This window comes from Capra hircus, chromosome 22 (assembly GCF_001704415.2).
Source record: "Capra hircus breed San Clemente chromosome 22, ASM170441v1, whole genome shotgun sequence".
In the NCBI taxonomy this organism is placed as follows: domain Eukaryota; kingdom Metazoa; phylum Chordata; class Mammalia; order Artiodactyla; family Bovidae; genus Capra; species Capra hircus.
In genome coordinates, this window is record NC_030829.1 from 54,226,492 (window position 1) to 54,242,801 (window position 16,310).

The 16,310-nt window shown below is 53.2% G+C and overlaps 1 protein-coding gene across 5 annotated transcripts in view; it reads left to right on the top strand.

Annotated features, from left to right (window-relative positions):
* ZDHHC3 (zinc finger DHHC-type containing 3) overlaps positions 1-16,310 on the top strand; it is a 60,683-nt gene that overhangs the window by 18,526 nt on the left and 25,847 nt on the right. For all 5 annotated transcript variants that reach the window (XM_018067003.1, XM_018067002.1, XM_018067004.1 and 2 more), the window contains exons 2-3: positions 2,522-2,851; positions 14,319-14,443. In XM_018067003.1, coding sequence (XP_017922492.1) covers positions 2,546-2,851; positions 14,319-14,443 — 431 coding nt within the window. In that variant the 5' untranslated portion in view covers positions 2,522-2,545. The remainder of the gene's footprint in view (positions 1-2,521; positions 2,852-14,318; positions 14,444-16,310) is intronic.

Sequence of the window (16,310 nt, forward strand, 5' to 3'; positions counted from 1 at the left end):
TACCTGTATTTTTTTCGGTGAGTAAAACTATCCCAGAACCAGCAAATTTCTGTAAAGAGCCAGAGTAAATACTTGAAGCTAATGAGTCTTTCCATCACAGCTACTCAGCCTTGCCATTATAATGCAGAACAGACATAGACCCTATAATATGTGTAATCAAATAGTGTGGCAGTGATCCAATAAAACCCTACTGATTTAGAGCTTAGACAGCAATCGTTGGGGCCTGGGTGATATGCATACAAATCAGCATGGCAACAGGAAAAACCAGGAGAACGCTTGCATTTGGACGTTGTCAAGATGGTGAGCCTTGATCAGCTCTTGAATCATAATGAAATTTCAGCTTTTCGTTTGTTGGGTTCGGGTTGTGCACAGTCTGGAAGTTTAGAATCTCCCTGCCGTGGGTCAGCTCCCTGATAGCCCCGGTTCTCAATCTCCTGCTGCCCTTCTCTTCGGTGCCGCAGACGGTATCCCTGCATCTTCTAATGCCTCGAAGTCATCTCTGGCAACACTGATTGTCACTCTCTTGTGAAGAGCACAAGGCTGCATTATTGGAAAATTCTGGGTGAATGTGATAGTCACTCTGAATATTTGTTGAGTCAATGTTCCTTTTTTTTTTTTTTAATTTTTTTTTTCAGTGTTCCTTTGGAAATGCACACAATCCACATTACCTGCCTTTCAGCCATTAATTCCCTGCCAGCCTGGGAGGGGAGGCCCTGGCCTTATTCTTTCAGTATTAGTCTGTGCAACTTTTGGCGCTGGGATGTCTGTCCGTTGACTCATAGTTACTGTTCTCCCCTCTCAGCTTTCTGGACACGTCCTTACTTTTCATGACTGTACTGTATTCAGTTCAGATCCTCTTTCTTTGCTGGGGGTGAGGGCAGTCGAGGAAGGAGGAAAATTGGGCAAAGGGCGAGGAGAAGCCGTTGCGAGCTCACTCTTGTCCGTCAGGAAAGCAGACACAGCCAGCGCCGCTGTTGAGGGATTTCCTCTGCGGTGAAGGGACTCAAGTTCCCTACAAACTGAGGTGTCGCCTGCCTGCCTGCCTCAGAGACTGTGTTCCGGGGTGGTCCTCGGCTCCTATGTCTGGCAGAGAACTGGAGGCCACCACGGTTTCTGAGAAACCTGGTGGGTGAAGCGACAGGCCACAGAGTGTAAGAGAAAGAGCCGGAGGAGGGGATTCTGGACTTGCTGTCTTGCAGCGCACACCGTGGACAGATAGACTTCCATAATCGAGCCTTAGTGATTTCACGGCTGTCTCCAGAGACTCGGCTGGAGCCTTGAGAGAGTGGGCACCTTGCTCAGCACATGCTTCTGGAGGAATGGACGTCTTTCCTAGAGAGAGGACGTGTACACCGTCTGTGATGTGTGCATAGACACCCATAGCGTCCATAGCTCCCTCGACCTTCACACCTACCCTGTCCTGAGGAGGGCCCTGGGGCTGGGGTATAGGTCTTGTCCTAGGTCGGGAGACCAGAACTCACCCAGCCCCACAGCCAGGTGGTGGGGAAACACCTCTGGGCTCGCTGGCCAACATTCCTACACTTTGCTTTGTCACCACAGGTAGAGCCTAACTCAGAGTCTCTTATCCATGGAAAATTAACCATTTTGGCCAGAGGGCTAAAACAAGCTTGGCTTGTTTCTAGAACATTCCCCATGCTGCTGAGTGTTGTGCCTTTATTACTGGCTAATGCACTACAGAAAATTAGAGCAGCTTAACCCTAGGCCTTCTGTCCTCATACTCAAACCCAAAGAGCCTCAGCATGAGTCTTGGGTGGGTCCGCAGTATGGAGGCAGCAGTGTAACTGATGAAGAGTTCTTCCCCCACCCCTGGTCTTGTAGGTCAAAATTTGAATATGTCTATTAGTCCTGCCTCCCATCTGGTGTTCTGTGTGTGTGCCTGCTGCTCTGGCTGACCTTGGGTGAAGTGTTTGCCTTTTTTTTTTTTTAAATTTACTTTTGGCCGTGCCGGTTCTCTGTTGTTGCGTGGGCTCTCGCTAGTTGTGGCGCGCTGGGGCTACTCTCTAGTTGCCGGACCCAGGCGTCTCACTGCTGGCTTCTCGTCGCAGAGCGCAGTCTTTAAGGTACACGGGTTTCCGAGGCTGGGGCTCCTGGGCTCCGGAGTGTAGGCTCAGCAGCTGCGGTCCACAGGCTTAGTCGCTCCGCAGCATGTGGGATCTTCCCAGACGAGGGATCAAACCCGCGTCTCCCGCACCAGCAGGTGGATTCTTTACCACTGGACCACCAGGGAAGCTCGGCATTTGCCCTTTTCAAGCTCCCCCGCCTTTCGTTATCTGTCACGTGAAGGCTTTGGGCAAGGCGGCCCTGTCTCACAGAGGTTAACTTAGCTCTCAGGAGTAGGGACGAGAGCTCAACGTTGGAAACGAACAGAAGGTGTAGGCAGCTTTCCGATTAGAAGTTCACACCCAGATCCTCACGGCTCCCTTGGGAAAGGTAGCTTCATCAAGCCTCCCAGACGACCAGACCACGCCACCATCTCTGGATCCTTCCCTCTCTCTTCCAGATGCCAGTATGGACAGAATAGTTTATGATGCTTATCCCCGCCCACCACTTCCGAGACATTGAGCGGAAGCCGCAGTACCTCCAGCCGGAGAAGTGCATCCCGCCTCCCCACCCCCGTCCCGCGGGAGCCATGTGGTTCATCCGCGACGGCTGCGGCATCGCCTGTGCCATCGTCACCTGGTTCCTGGTCCTCTACGCGGAGTTCGTGGTCCTCTTCGTCATGCTGATCCCGTCCCGGGACTACGTGTACAGCGTCATCAACGGGCTCGTGTTCAACCTGCTGGCCTTCCTGGCCCTGGCTTCCCACTGCCGGGCCATGCTGACGGACCCCGTGAGTATGTCTGGGCTCGTTTTCACCAGCCCGCACTCTCCTCCTCTGGCCCGGGCATGGCCGCAGCCTGCATGTGCTCCCTGACCTTGGGGATGCGGAGAATAGGAGGGCCTGTTCTCTTCCCCCCGGGGGTGGGAAACTGGACGCGGGCCCCTGCAAGGGGACCCTGTCTGTGCCGCGGTGTGTCTGGGTTGGTTGAACAATACTGTCTATACGTGGGTGTCTGCTTGAATGGAGCCTTCCATGGGAGGGGTCTGGCCAGGGCAAGCCCAGCCTCTGGTTAGAAAGGCACGGTGAGGGCCCCACGAGGCTGGGGCCGCATGATCCGAGCAGAAAGCGCGCTGCCCCTTGGGTGGGGTTGGGGGGTCCTAGTGAAGACAGGACTGGCGCTAGGTGGAGATGAAATTAAAGCCCTACCCAGGCCCAGAAACCTGCATGGCAGTGACCTTTACCTCGCTTGGACGAGACTCGTCTTTTCCTGAAAAGCTGGATAGGCCGGTTTCAGGCCGTGGCAGGCATCTCTCAGTACATATCTGTGGGCAAAGCCACGGTTTTCTGGCCAAGGACTTAGCTAAATATACCAAGCTGTGCAAGTGGCTATTGAGTGTCGCCTACCCTGGTATTAAATCCTCCGTTCCTGCTCATTACTGTGTATGGGAAAAGCAAGAGAGTGCGTTATTTGATAAAGACCTCCTGTGGCTTAATTGTCTCAGTATGAGGGACCGGTGTGTTTAAATTAGGAAAGAGAAAGCTCTCTGAATGGCAGTGGCCCCGTCCACACAGACCTCGATTCTCTGAGTCCTGGGGAAGGCACGGTCAAAATGCTGGGTCCTGAACTAGTTCACTTCTCAAAGAGCTCCACTTCCTGCTGGTTTGGGGTGGGGGGTGGTGGTCGGGGTTGGGGGGCTGGATCATTAATCTGTCCCTGGGGAAAGCTGTTTGCCCGGCTCGATCACAAGTCAGTGCCCAGCCCAGATGGCACCTCTGCTCACACATGCGCCTGTGGAGATGGCACACGCTGGCAGGCAGGGGCCTGGTGACCCGGTGTTAGCGCTGCTCGTGGGATCCTTGGAACACTTGTCACCTGAAGGAAACAAAGTATAAGGTTATGAGTGCCCCAAACACAAGGGTACGAACGATTTTCCCAGCAGCATGCTGGAAGCAACTTACGGGCTCTTTCACAAGATTTTCCGGTGCCCTTGCAAGGCTGAAAGACATTATTTGTCTCAGCTTATAATTCTGGTGTCTGCTGGGCCCCAGGCAGGCTTTCTTCCCTCACGGTGCCCTGGCAGGCGAGGTCCACCCTGTGTGATGAAGGCTGCGGCAAAGGAAGCACGAGTAGGTGTGAAAGAAATCACCAGCCTAGGAAGGGGGGGCTGCCTGGAGGAGGTGCCGCCCAGGCCAGCTCTGATCAGAACAGTGGACAGGGGCAGGGAAGGTGGGGGGGGGGGCGGGCAGGAAGACACTGTGAGTGTTCCAGGCACAGGGAGCGGCGTGCAGAGAGACACACGAGTGTTGGGGTGTGGTCGTCTGGAGTGAAGAGAACCCAGGAGGATGGACTTGGGTTGGTCACGTGGCCAGAGTGCCAAAGAAGTGGGGTAGGAGTGGGATAATGGGGGCCGTCAAGAGGCACTGAGGATTTTAAACGCAGGAGTGATGAGATCAGGTTGTCGCTGTGCAAGGATCACCCCGGCAGCAGTGAGCGGGCGCTGCGGACTGGGGTCAAATGAATGCTGGTGTATATCGGGTGCCTACCATATTCAGGGTCCTGAGCAGCCAGTTCAGCTGTGAGCAAGGCGCACCGCGATCCCTGCCCTCCTGCCCAGCTCCCGGCCTAGGGCGTCGGGCAGTGAAGAACAAGAGAAGGAACAAGGCAGTTCCAGGGAGCGAAAGGGGCTTTTAAAGATCCAGGGGCTCTGGTGGGTGACTTTCTGGAGCGAAGCCAGACCGTTTGGAGGAAGCTGATCTGAGAAGGACCCCTGAGGCCTGAGAGATAAGAAGCAGTGCTCAGAGGCAGCCCCCTGCAGACAGAGGACAGATACAGAGGCCCAGAGACAGGAGCGTGGTCGGCATGTTTGAGAAACAGGACTCACACCAGGCTGACCAGAGCGTGGTGAGTGGGGGTGAGAGGGGCTGGAAGAGGCGGGGGGGGGGGGGGGCGGGGGGGGCGGGGGGGGGGCGGGCGGGCTGCGGAAGCCCGGCCGGGTAGGGCCTGTGGCCTCGTGAGAACCTTGGTCTTTCTCGTCAATTCAGTGAGAAGCCATCTGAGAGGCATGATGTGACCTGGTTTTGAAAAGGGTACTGCCTGGCTTGCGATGGGGGGGACTGAGGTGGAGCCAGGAGAAGCAGGAAGGTGAGAGCTGCGGCAGTGGGCCAGGCTGGACATGGTGGCGGCTCAGACCAAGGTGGAAGCGGTGAGGTCAGGGGAGGAGAAGCTGCTGGACTCCGAATATGTTTGAAACCATCAATGCTCGGGTTTGCCCGCACGTTAGAATCCCCTTGGGCAGCTTTTGAAAAGTACTGATGCCATGTGCCTGCCCCCAGAGATTCCACTCTGATTGGTCTGAGGTGGGGCCCTGGGATTGAGGTGCTTTAAAGCTCCCAGGTGTCCCTCCTATTCAGCCAGATCTGAGAACCGCCAGAGTGGCAGGCAGAAGGCGTGAGGGATCAGGGAGGGTGCCTTCCAGAGTCTTGGCGGGAGCAGCTGGGAGGTCTGCTGGCGCCGCTTGTTGGACAGGAGAGCCTGGGGAGATCAGATTTTGGAGGAGAAATCAAGGCTTCTGTTCTGGCCAAACTGCAGGTCTATTACATGTAAGCAGGGGCACCAGGTGGGCAGTAGGTAGCCAGGTCTGGGGCTGGTGGGGATTGGGGGTCAGAGCCTAGAGTGTGGAGGGAGGTTACTGGTTTCTATGAATAGAGGGCGTTGGATGTCAGGCGGGAGGGAGAGGAGGCTTCCACCCTGGCATTCCTGCTACCCTCACATGCATATGTTCTTTAACCCCTCCATGGTGCCCCCTCCAGGGTCTTCCTCAGTCTGGCCCCTGGCAGTCAGATGCAGGAGAGAATGAGCCTCAAGGGCCTGTTGCTTGGCTTCCAACCCCAAATGTGTGAGAGCCGGAGTTGTCATATCCCAGATACCAGCCAGCTGCTCAGAGGTTTGTCTTGCTGTTGGCCCCAAAGAAAACTGGGCAAACAAGTAATAAAGCCTCTGTCAAATAAATACCCACAGCAGTAAGGGGAGCAGCTCAGAGCACGTCCTGCCGACCTGCCCCGTCTCAGGCTCCGCATGCTGCCTCCTGCCTGTCCCCAGTCCCAGCGGGTGACACCTCATGCAAAAGAGAGACAGGTGGGCTGCAGAGCCCCGGGACACCCGCACGCCAGGTTCCAAGGGGCGGAGGCTGGAAGCCCAGATCTCACCCTGAAGGCAGACACTAGGGGCTCCTTATTAACACTGCAGGCAGGGTCTGGTTTTAGAAAGACATCGCTTCAGGATTCTAAGGAGTTTCCTATAGGGCTGTAATGTTTTGTAGGTCAGTTCATGCTGTGTATAATTTTTCAGAAAAGTTTATGCCCAGAGGTTATAAAGAATGTATCATAATGTATACATAATGTATATTGGTCAGAAAAACTTGTGTCCTAAGGGGTAAACAGTGTATAACAACGTATGCATTGTGTATCATTTTGGTTTGTTAGTATTACTGGTAAAAGAAAACAAAACAAAACAAAAACCCCTCCTATAGTCTCCTGCAGTTGCTGGTACTACTTTGAGCTCTGATGTTCCTATTCCAAATGTAGCATCAGAACAGGTCGCAACCACTGCAGCTTTCTGGACCATGTAGCAGTCACTTACTCCAACGTAGTTGTAAACAGGTCCACAGAGAGCTTGAACAGAAAAGGGAAGGAAGGACGGACCCGGATGTGGAGCTCCCCTTTGAGCAGCGGGGTGAGAGGGTGCTGCCTGGGGGGGCGGGGTGTGGGGCGCACGGCAGACTGGTGTTTGAGCGATGTCCTCAGAGAAGCACCGCTGGCCCGGAGGAGGCCACCCCTTGAAGACAGCCCGGACTCCAGCTCTTACCTCGGCTCCTTCTCTCTCCCTGCCCCATCCCGATTTCACCACCTGTCCTTTTCCTGTTATAAGTACTCATCCTGGGAATGCTGAAATCCTCAGGAATCCTGAAGGACTCCATTTCAAATGTAGCTCTGGGTGGCTCCCCTGGGGGTCCAGGGGTGAAGAATCTGCCTGCCAGCGCCAGGGACATGGGTTCGATCCCTGCTTGGAGAAGCCCCCCCACACGCCTCGAGGCAGCTGAGCCCGGGCACCGCAGCTGCTGAGCCTGCACGCCACAGAGCCTGTGCGCCGCAGTAAGAGAAGCCGCTGCAAGGAGAGGGCTTCCAGGGTGGCCCTAGTGATAAAGAACCCACCTGCCAGCGCAGGAGACGGCTCTCACGCGTTTGGGGTTGGAAGCCGAGCAACAGGCCAGTGAGGCTCGTTCTCTTCCTGCATCTGACTGCCAGCGGCCAGGCTGAGGAAGAGATGCGGGTTCGATCCCTGGGTTGGGAAGGTTCCCAAGAGAAGCGCATGGCAACCCCCCACTCCAGTTTTGTTGCCTGGAGAATCCCCTGGACAGAGGAGCCTGGCGGGCCACAGTCCACAGGGTCGCACAGAGTCAGACACGACTGAAGTGACTTAGCGCAGACGCACACACACACTGCAATGAGAAGCCCCCACACCACAACAAAGAGGAGCCCCTACTCGCCGCAGTTAGAGAAAGCCCATACACAGCAACAAAGATCCAGTGCAGCCCCCAAAATAACAACTGCAGGTCTGGGACAGTGTCTGTCTCCCTGCAGATGCTTAAAGCTGAGAGTTGGTTTCTTTCTGTCCTGTCTTCTGGAAGCCCGAAGCTAGGTATACTACATGATCGCAGCAGTTGTGGCAACCTTAGGATCAGTTGCTCCCCCCGACCCCCGCCCCACGGCACCTCCATTCTTTGGACCTAATTGTTTATTACCTCAAAGCTGAGATTAGAGAACAAGAGGGCTAGAAATCAGTTCAGTTTAACCACATCGTGAAGGGAAAGGAAAATCATCTGCCTGCCGGCCGGTGCCCCTCCCTGCCTTTGAACCCCACCCTGTAAACACCCGGTTATAGACAGGCCTCACGTAACTATCTGAGACCACCGCAGGCCTGCAACTGGAGTTTCAGCTGCCGAAACTGGAATAATGGACCTCACTGCAGCGTGCAGTTGCTCGTCCCTCCTGGAGTCTCTCTCAGAGAGCTTAGTGAGTGTCTGCTCAGGCTCGTCCCTTGGCAGAATGATGTCAGGCCCGTGGAAACACAGGGCGAGCAGCACGGGGCCGCCCCGAGTGCCATGAGGTGTGTGTGGGCACTGAGTGCTGGACGCAGCCAAAGAAGGGCCTTGCACACTTGGCCCCCAGGCACTGGCACTTCCCCTGGGTGGGTCAGGGGTTTGCTCAGGGATCACTTGAGGAGGGTGCTACATTCTCCCTCGTGCCTGGCAGCTTCTCATACCTGCCAGTGAGTAATCCATCAACCCCAGCTGGAAAATGTCTCTAGCTCCAGAGAGAAGAGGGTGACGAACTTGGGGGTTGCCCACCCCTTGCCTTTCTGCAGAGGAGACAGGCGGCCTTGTGGTGCAGGCCGGGGCCGGTCACCTGTTCCTGGTAGGGGCAGAGCTCCTGCCCAGACCAGCCAGTGTGCAGGGGTTGTGATCCCGTGGCCCCTGAGACGGTATAAGCAAGTCTCTGTACTTGTTGCCTGAAATGGAATGGTTGGTGCCTCTTGGTAACCTGTCCCTTCCGCGTTCCAAGTGTGTCCTTTTTATATCATCATATTATCCTGGATACTAATTAAAGGAGGCCTTATCCTCTGGGGTCTGTTTCAGTCTTAATGTTCGTGCAGTGAGACACTTCTTAGCAGGGGAATGGTGTTATGGGATCAAGGCAATTCAAAAGTCTCTTCGATCAGTTAACAGAAATATCTACTAGATACATGAGTTGCCCTTCGATTGCTGTTGTTCAGTCGCTCAGTTGTGTCCAACTCTCTACAACTCCGTGGACTGCAGCACGCCAGGCATCCCTATCCTTCACGATCTCCCAGAGTTTGCTCAAACTCATGTCCATTGAGTGTGATACCAATCTCATCTTCTGTCGCCCCCTTCTCTTCCTGCCCTCAGTCTTTCCCAGCATCAGGGTCTTTTCCAATGAGTCAGTTCTTCACATCAGGTCCCCAATGTATTGGAGCCTCAGCTTCAGCGTCAGTCCTTCCAGTGACTGTTCAGGGCTGATTCCCTTTAGATTCTGGACGTGGGTCTGAATCCTGCCTCTGCCACTTACTGGTCATGCGATCTCACAAACTTGCTTAACTTTTCTGCCTTAGTTACCTCACCTATAATATGAGGACTAGCATACTCTCTCTCATAGGTTTATTGTCAGAATTAATTGACAGTGTGCAGTGAAGGAGCCCTTGGAAGTGTGCCTGGCATAGAAGCAATCAATAAATGTCTGTTAGGCCATCACTATTAACCCGGCTTGGATTTATTGAAGACTCGCTTCCTGCTAGGCCCTGGGCAATTCACTGGGCTGCAGATTACAGACATCGTCTCTGTCCTCCAGGAATTTACAGTCCTGTAGACGAGATCAGTGCATAGTTAAATGATAGGTGTTATGAGACGAAGAGAAACTGTGGTAGCACAAAGGCCAAGTGATGGCTCTGTCTCGGGCGTAGCCTGGGGCCATTAGAAGGCAGAGGATGTGGTCCAGGCTTGTTGCAGGCCCAGGGCTTCCCTTGTGGCTCAGGTGGTAACGAATCTTGTCTGCCAAATCAGGAGACACAGGTTTGACCCCTGAATCCGGAAGATCCCCTGGAAAGGAAATGGCAGTCCACTCGTGTTCTTGCTTGGAGGGTTCCATGGACAGAGCAGCCTGGTGGGCTGTAGTCCATGGGGTCGCAAAGAGTCGGACATGCCTGAGCATCTGACGCACAGCAGGAGGCGGGGACGAGCCTGAGACCGGAGGGGAGGTGCCGGTGTGGGTCCCTGAGGGCACAGGAGGGAGACTTGCAGAACACAGAGCTCCGGTGTCCGGGGGGTGGGGCTCTCAGGAGAGAGAGGACACTGAAGGCGTGGTTCAGGGCTGCGTCTCAGTGACCTTACCTGGGCGCCACCCAGGAGCTTGGGCTCTGTACCACGTGAGGGCTCTGGGGAGCCAGGGAAGGCTTTTTTTAGGCAAAGGGAATAACATGATCAGATTCACATTTTAGAAAGTTGACTCTGGAAAACAGTTAGGGGGAGGCATAGAGGTGAGGCTGCCAGATGCAAGGGAGAGCCTGGAGGCAGGCAGACCTGGGGACTCTAGTATCTGGGACGCACGGTGATGGGGCTCAACTAAGGCCATGAGCATGGCGTGGAGGGGAGGATATTGGAGTCGGGGCATAATACGGGAGCACGTTAACTCAGTGGAGTAGGTGGGAGTGTGAGGTGGAGGGTTAGAAGAATTGAAGATGACTAGTGGGCGTCTACCCCCAGTGACCAGGCAGATGGGTGTCCCATGGGCTGGGGCGGTGGGGAGAGAATAGGAAGGAGAGTTTGGGGAGCAAGGGGTGGGGTCAGTTCTAGCAGGTTGAATTGGGAGGAGGGGAAGGGGTTGGATTATTTTGTCTGAATGCTTTTGAACAACCAGGTAGAAACACGTTCAGCTGCAAAAGAAGTCTGAGTTGGAGCTGGTGGCGGGGGAAGGTTGTCTGGGGAGTGCAGGATGAACGGGGATGAGGGCAGCTGGTGGAGCCCCGAGAAACACCCAGGTCCAGGTTGGGCGGAGACCCCGAGGGCGTGGAGCAGCCACAGGAGGGTGACAGGCGAGGGACCAGTAAGAGAGGGCGGAGGACTGGCGTTTGGACTTGGCCACAGGGAGTTCTCATCAACCTGATGAGGGTGGTTCCCTGTTACGGAGGCAGTAGGGGCCAGAGAGCGTGAAACGGAGTCAGGGTGAGCAGAGCGCACACAACCTCGGAGAACCTTAGCTGTGACAGGGAAAGCCTGGAGTCTCCTCTAAGCTCAGAGAAGGGAAAGCTCCGAGGTAGACGGATGAGCCCCTGGGTGTCCAGGGATCGGGGTAGGGAGAGGAGGAGTCTGGAGGGGGTTACTTCAGCAGCCTCAGTTTCCTCTGACATGGACAGGGAAGTGAGTAGGGGTCGAGAAAGGTACTGGAAGTTTGGGCTAGCCACTGAAGGGAATGGATGATGGAGGCATATCATGCCTCCTGCCCCCAGATTCAAATGGATTCCACTGCAGGGTGAAATCGGTTTTAGAAGCTTATGAGCATTTTTTATGGGTGTATAGATTTTTTAAAAAGTGTTTGTAGCTTACTATGTGGGCTTCCCAGGTGGCACGAGTAGTAAAGAACCCACCTGCCAATGCAGGAGGCGTAAGAGACACGGGTTCGATCCTTGGGTTGGAAAGATCCCCTGGAGGAGGCTAGAGCAACCCACTCCAGTATTCTTGCCTATGACATCCCATGAAACAGAGGAGCCTGGTAGGCTACCATCCATGGGGTGGCAGAGTCAGACATGACCGAAGCGACTTAGCACACGCAGCTTACTGTGTACAAGGAGAAAAGACTGGAAGACTGTACTCGAAAGTGTTAATAGTACTAATCTTTGGATGACAGAGTCAGAGGGGTGGGCTTCCCCCGTTTTAAAATTCTCTTCTCTCTGCATTTTTTAAAGTTTTGAATAAGTATTACTTTGGAAATGAGGAAAAGATGAGTAAGTTTTGCTCTGTCGGGGTGCGATAACGTGGAAGCTTTGAGCCATCCCTGTGAGATATAAGCGGTGGGTGGATGTAGAGAGTGTTTCTCTTAATGCAAGTGCAACAACCGTGCAATCACTGGCAGAAATGTCTCAGCGGGCCTTCCAACTCCGTGTCGTCTTATCAGGAATCAAATGGAACAAACTTCCTTACTGTGGGCCTTCCAACTCCGTGTCGTCTTATCAGGAATCAAATGGAACAAACTTCCTTACTGTGGGCCTTCCAACTCCGTGTCGTCTTATCAGGAATCAAATGGAACAAACTTCCTTACCATGAACTAGTACATTCTGAAATCTGTGGAGATGAGCCCAGGAGAGCCTGTTTTTTTTTTTGTTTGTTTGTTTGTTTTAAAGAAGGACAGAGAAAGGGAGGAAGGACGGATCCCTCAGCTCAGGGACTGGTCCGGCTCGTCTCTAGCTCTGCGAGGGGGGCTTCCTGGGTGGGTGGGGTCTCGCCTGGATGGGAGTGTGCCTCCAAGCAGATGTGTGCAAGAGGGAGTTTCATGGAGGGGAAACTTTTGGGAAAAAGACTGTGGTCTTGAATCGAAGTGTCTCTGGCTGGGGTCTGGAATAGCAGGTGGGAATGAGAATACCAAAAGACAGCCCCGGTTGCCCTTGGTGTTGTAAAGCTCTTGTAGCCGTTATAGGGGGAGAGGGGTCTCCTGAGGTTTATGGCAAATTCTGGTGGCAGGGACCTGAAACACGGGACCTAGGGAAGAAACCAAGAGCAATTTCCATTTAGGAAACCCGCCCCATTGCCTCATCTCCTTGGGGAGACGGTGTTCTTAGTGCTTTTCCCTCGTACGCGTGATAACAGTGACTTCCAGATGTGGTTCTTTGGCTTCAGAATCCATGAAAGGTCACGTGGTTGCCCAAACTCACTTGCTTTTTTACATTAAAGAGAATTTAACATGCAGTCCTCTGGACTTTCCTGCAACCCTTCTTCCTGGGTCAGTGCCCTTCCCAGGCCCCTTTCAAAGTCCATCAGGGTGGTCCTGGTGCCTCTGAAGACTTCCAGACCCTGAAGCTCCACTGGTGCCTTAATGGGGACCCTCAGCTGTCTCAGGATGAGACACATCACAGCACCTCGGTTACAAAATCCAGGAAAGTTGCCCATACTCCTGCTCTGGATAGCTCCTTCCTGAGTATCTGTTTTTCTTGGTTTTTCAAATGAGTTTTTTTTTTCCTTATTGTAGAAGCCACGTGTTCATACTGGAATATTTAAGAAATATAAGTTAATTAAAAATTACTGCGATTTTACTGCATGAGATAACCATTAATCCTTGAGAGGCACATGTGCGTCTGTATCTGTGTAAGTGTGATCTTCACCGCAGTGGGCTTGTAGTCTGCGTGCTGTTTGAGGATCTACTTTCCCCGTAACAGTCTGCCATAGGTGTTTCCTGTGTCAATGACGGTGTGCTTTCACGGCGCATGTGACGTCACCTGTTGGTCGCGCATTCATGTCCAACTCTTTGTGACCCCGTGGACCGTAGCCCACCAGGCTCCTCTGTCCATGGAATTCTCCAGGCAGGAATACTGGAATGGGTTGCCATTCCTTTCTGCAGGGGCTATTCCCGACCCAGGGATTGAACCTGGGTCTCCTGAATTGCAGGTGGATTCTTTTACTATGAGCCACCAGGGAAGTCCGCCCAACTATGTCCTAAATAACCTTATGTGTACCAGGTAATCCTTGCCTACCAAAGTTTGTTTGCTTTTAAAATTTTCTGTGATGAGTTCTTCTGGTGTCTGTTCTTCTGGTATCTGTATTCTGCAGACCAGATTTTTTTTTTTTTTTTCACTTCTCTTTTGAACTTTTAGAAAAAATTATAATGAACTACTTGAGACAGTCAAAAGGGTATCAAGGATAATATGATGACCATTCGTGTGTTCACCTCTCAGCTTTGTAAATTAAAAAAAAAAAAAAACTACAAAGGTTAGCCCCTTTGTATGCCCCACCCTCACCCTACTCCATTCCACCCCTAGCCTCCCCACCACCCCAGAGCTGATCATTTTTCTGGGTCACATCTGCTTTTCACCATCTTGGTGTGGAGAGCATGTTGAATATTTGAGGGCAGTGGTTCACAGTTGCTTGTGGATTCATAAGGAGAAAACACAGATTACCAGTCCATGACAACAGTCCTGGTAAAAAAGAAAATAACCCTTGATTCCATTTTAAACAGAACCCAGTAACATTCAGAGCTGTGAATTTTGACCTGGGTGAACTGGACTGTTTGATGTGATAATCCCCAGTGAACATTCACAAGAACTGAAGCAGTCCCTGGGAAATCTAATGTAGGCCAAAATAGTAGTTAATAAGTCAGATCCTCAGTGAAATATTTACTGGTACATAGGAGAGGATGCATTCAGTGAAAACAGTTTTTGTAGCATGGAAATAAAAGGTCATCAGAAGCGATGTAACTGTATGGTGTGGACAATTACTCACTTTTCCTAGGGTAATTTTCCCAAGGTAAATTGTTATCATCGGTGTTGGCATAACTCTGAACGGAATCCCCATGTTGTTGGCATGAAGATGTCCTGTCCCCGTGTGTGGAGCTGCTACTTTCGAATGACGGCCGCCTCTGTGGTATGTCACAACCGAGGTCATCCCTAGCCTGACCCCAATGTCTCTCTTCCTTACAGGGGGCAGTCCCCAAAGGAAATGCCACTAAGGAATTCATCGAGAGTTTGCAGCTGAAGCCCGGGCAGGTGGTGTACAAGTGCCCCAAGTGCTGCAGCATCAAGCCTGACCGAGCGCACCACTGCAGGTACGCTGTGCCCACCCGGGCCCTGCTTGCCCCTGCCCCCGCCACAGCCCTCCACACTCCCCAACGGGCGCCATCACCCGCAGGACTTCTGAACACGCCCTGCTCTGGGCACGCAGTGACCACTGCAGCTCTCCCTCCCGCCTCCACAGGCGGGCAGGGATGGGAAAGGGTGTTGGGTCTGGGCCCAGGACACCTATCACACGAGTCGGCTTTGCCACGCTGGCTGGAGAGCCCCACCCAGGCCCTCGCCCTTCTCCGCTCCATGTCCATGTCTGAAACTGAGTGGATTTCTGCCCTTCCTGCCTCACAGCTTTATTACTGTGTGAAGGGTACTCGAGGCAAAGCTGTAGAAAGTCATTCTGGGCATGTCTAGTGCCTGACGTCCTTGAGGGGCAAGTCCAGTTTCACAGAAATTGGAGATTTCACCTGCTTTCTTCCTAGCATTGAGGACCATGGAAGCCCATGGGCGTCCTCAGGGTGGGTGGGTCATGCTAACGTGAATGGCCAGAGGGAAATGAAGGGGTTATCCTTGAAGGAAAAGAACAACTTTTCTTAAAAACAAAACTTCTAGAGGTCTGACCATTGTAGAATTCAGCCAAAAAAGCCATTTCCCCATTTTATGTGCAGTGATTTTTCCCTTTTGGTTTTCAGATTTCTTTGTTCTTTTGAGTCTTCTGTGCCAAAAAAAAAAATAAACTTGTAGGTAAATATTGCACTTCATCCTGACAAGAGAACTTTAATGCTAAATTACAGAAATACAAGCGTGTTACTTGGTCCCTTTTTCACATGAGTGTGTGGGGGCTGGAGAGGGGCTGCAGAGGAATGAACTGCCTCCGAGTGTCGGAAGGTATCGTCAGCCTGATGCTGTGGAAGCATCTGGGCTTTGTGAGAGGTCCGAGCGGCTGAAAGGTGGCTTTTCTGTGTGGGCTGCGCTGCCTACCTCTCGGAGAAAAGCAGTCAGTCTCCACATCCGGGTGCCGTGGTCGGCTCCCGACAGCTGCTGTGTCCCGGGCACCTCAGCCCACCCCATCTCATCATCGTCGTTCCCGTGGTCACCCCCAGAGATGGCTTCGCCATAGCACCGAGTCTCCCTGGATGAGGAATTAAGGCTGTCTGTCTTTCCATCTGTCTGAGAGAGCAAGCTGAAGCCCTCCTCAGCTACTTGCTACTTCTCAAGGGTAAGGGCCAAGGTGGGCAGAGGCCACGGGAATTGCTGTCTTCCGTGGGGTCTTCTGTCCCTGGGTCAGCTTGTTTCCGAGATCTGTATTAGAAACTAATTCAAAGAGGGAGGCACCCATCTAGCCTTACCCCTGAGGCTTGGGAAGCCAGCTGCCTTCACCTCCCAGGTGCCGTGGTTCCTCGGGGTATCCCGGTGTGGTGGAGCGATGCTCAGGTCAGCACTGGAAGGGCAGTGCTGTCCCGGTCACACCGGGGACCATCTCTCAGAGCCTCTGCTCTCTGCTTTATAAAAAGGCTTGTTCCTCCTAGCTCGTGAGGATTCAATATGAATATCTGTCTGTTAGTGGAGGAATGGGTGAGCGTTGGGGATGTGCTGGGTTTACAGAGGCTGGACCAGAAACAGGGAAGGGTGAGCTTTGTAGAAAGCACTCGGGCAACCACAGTGGTCCTCTTCTCTCTCCTCCCCACTGCCGGGCATTTACTCACCGCCTCCTCCTCACTTCCTCCGCAGAATGGTCCGAGGGAGGTATTCTTGAGTGCTAGTAAACAAACTCAAACTCAGAGAAACTCGAGTGACAATGCCTGTGCGTGGCCTGTTCCTGTCTCGGGAAACGTGTGCTGGCAGCCATTCCTTGGAGATCGCTCGCGGTGGCCCGGGCCATCTAGGCACCCACGGTTTTGGGTGAGC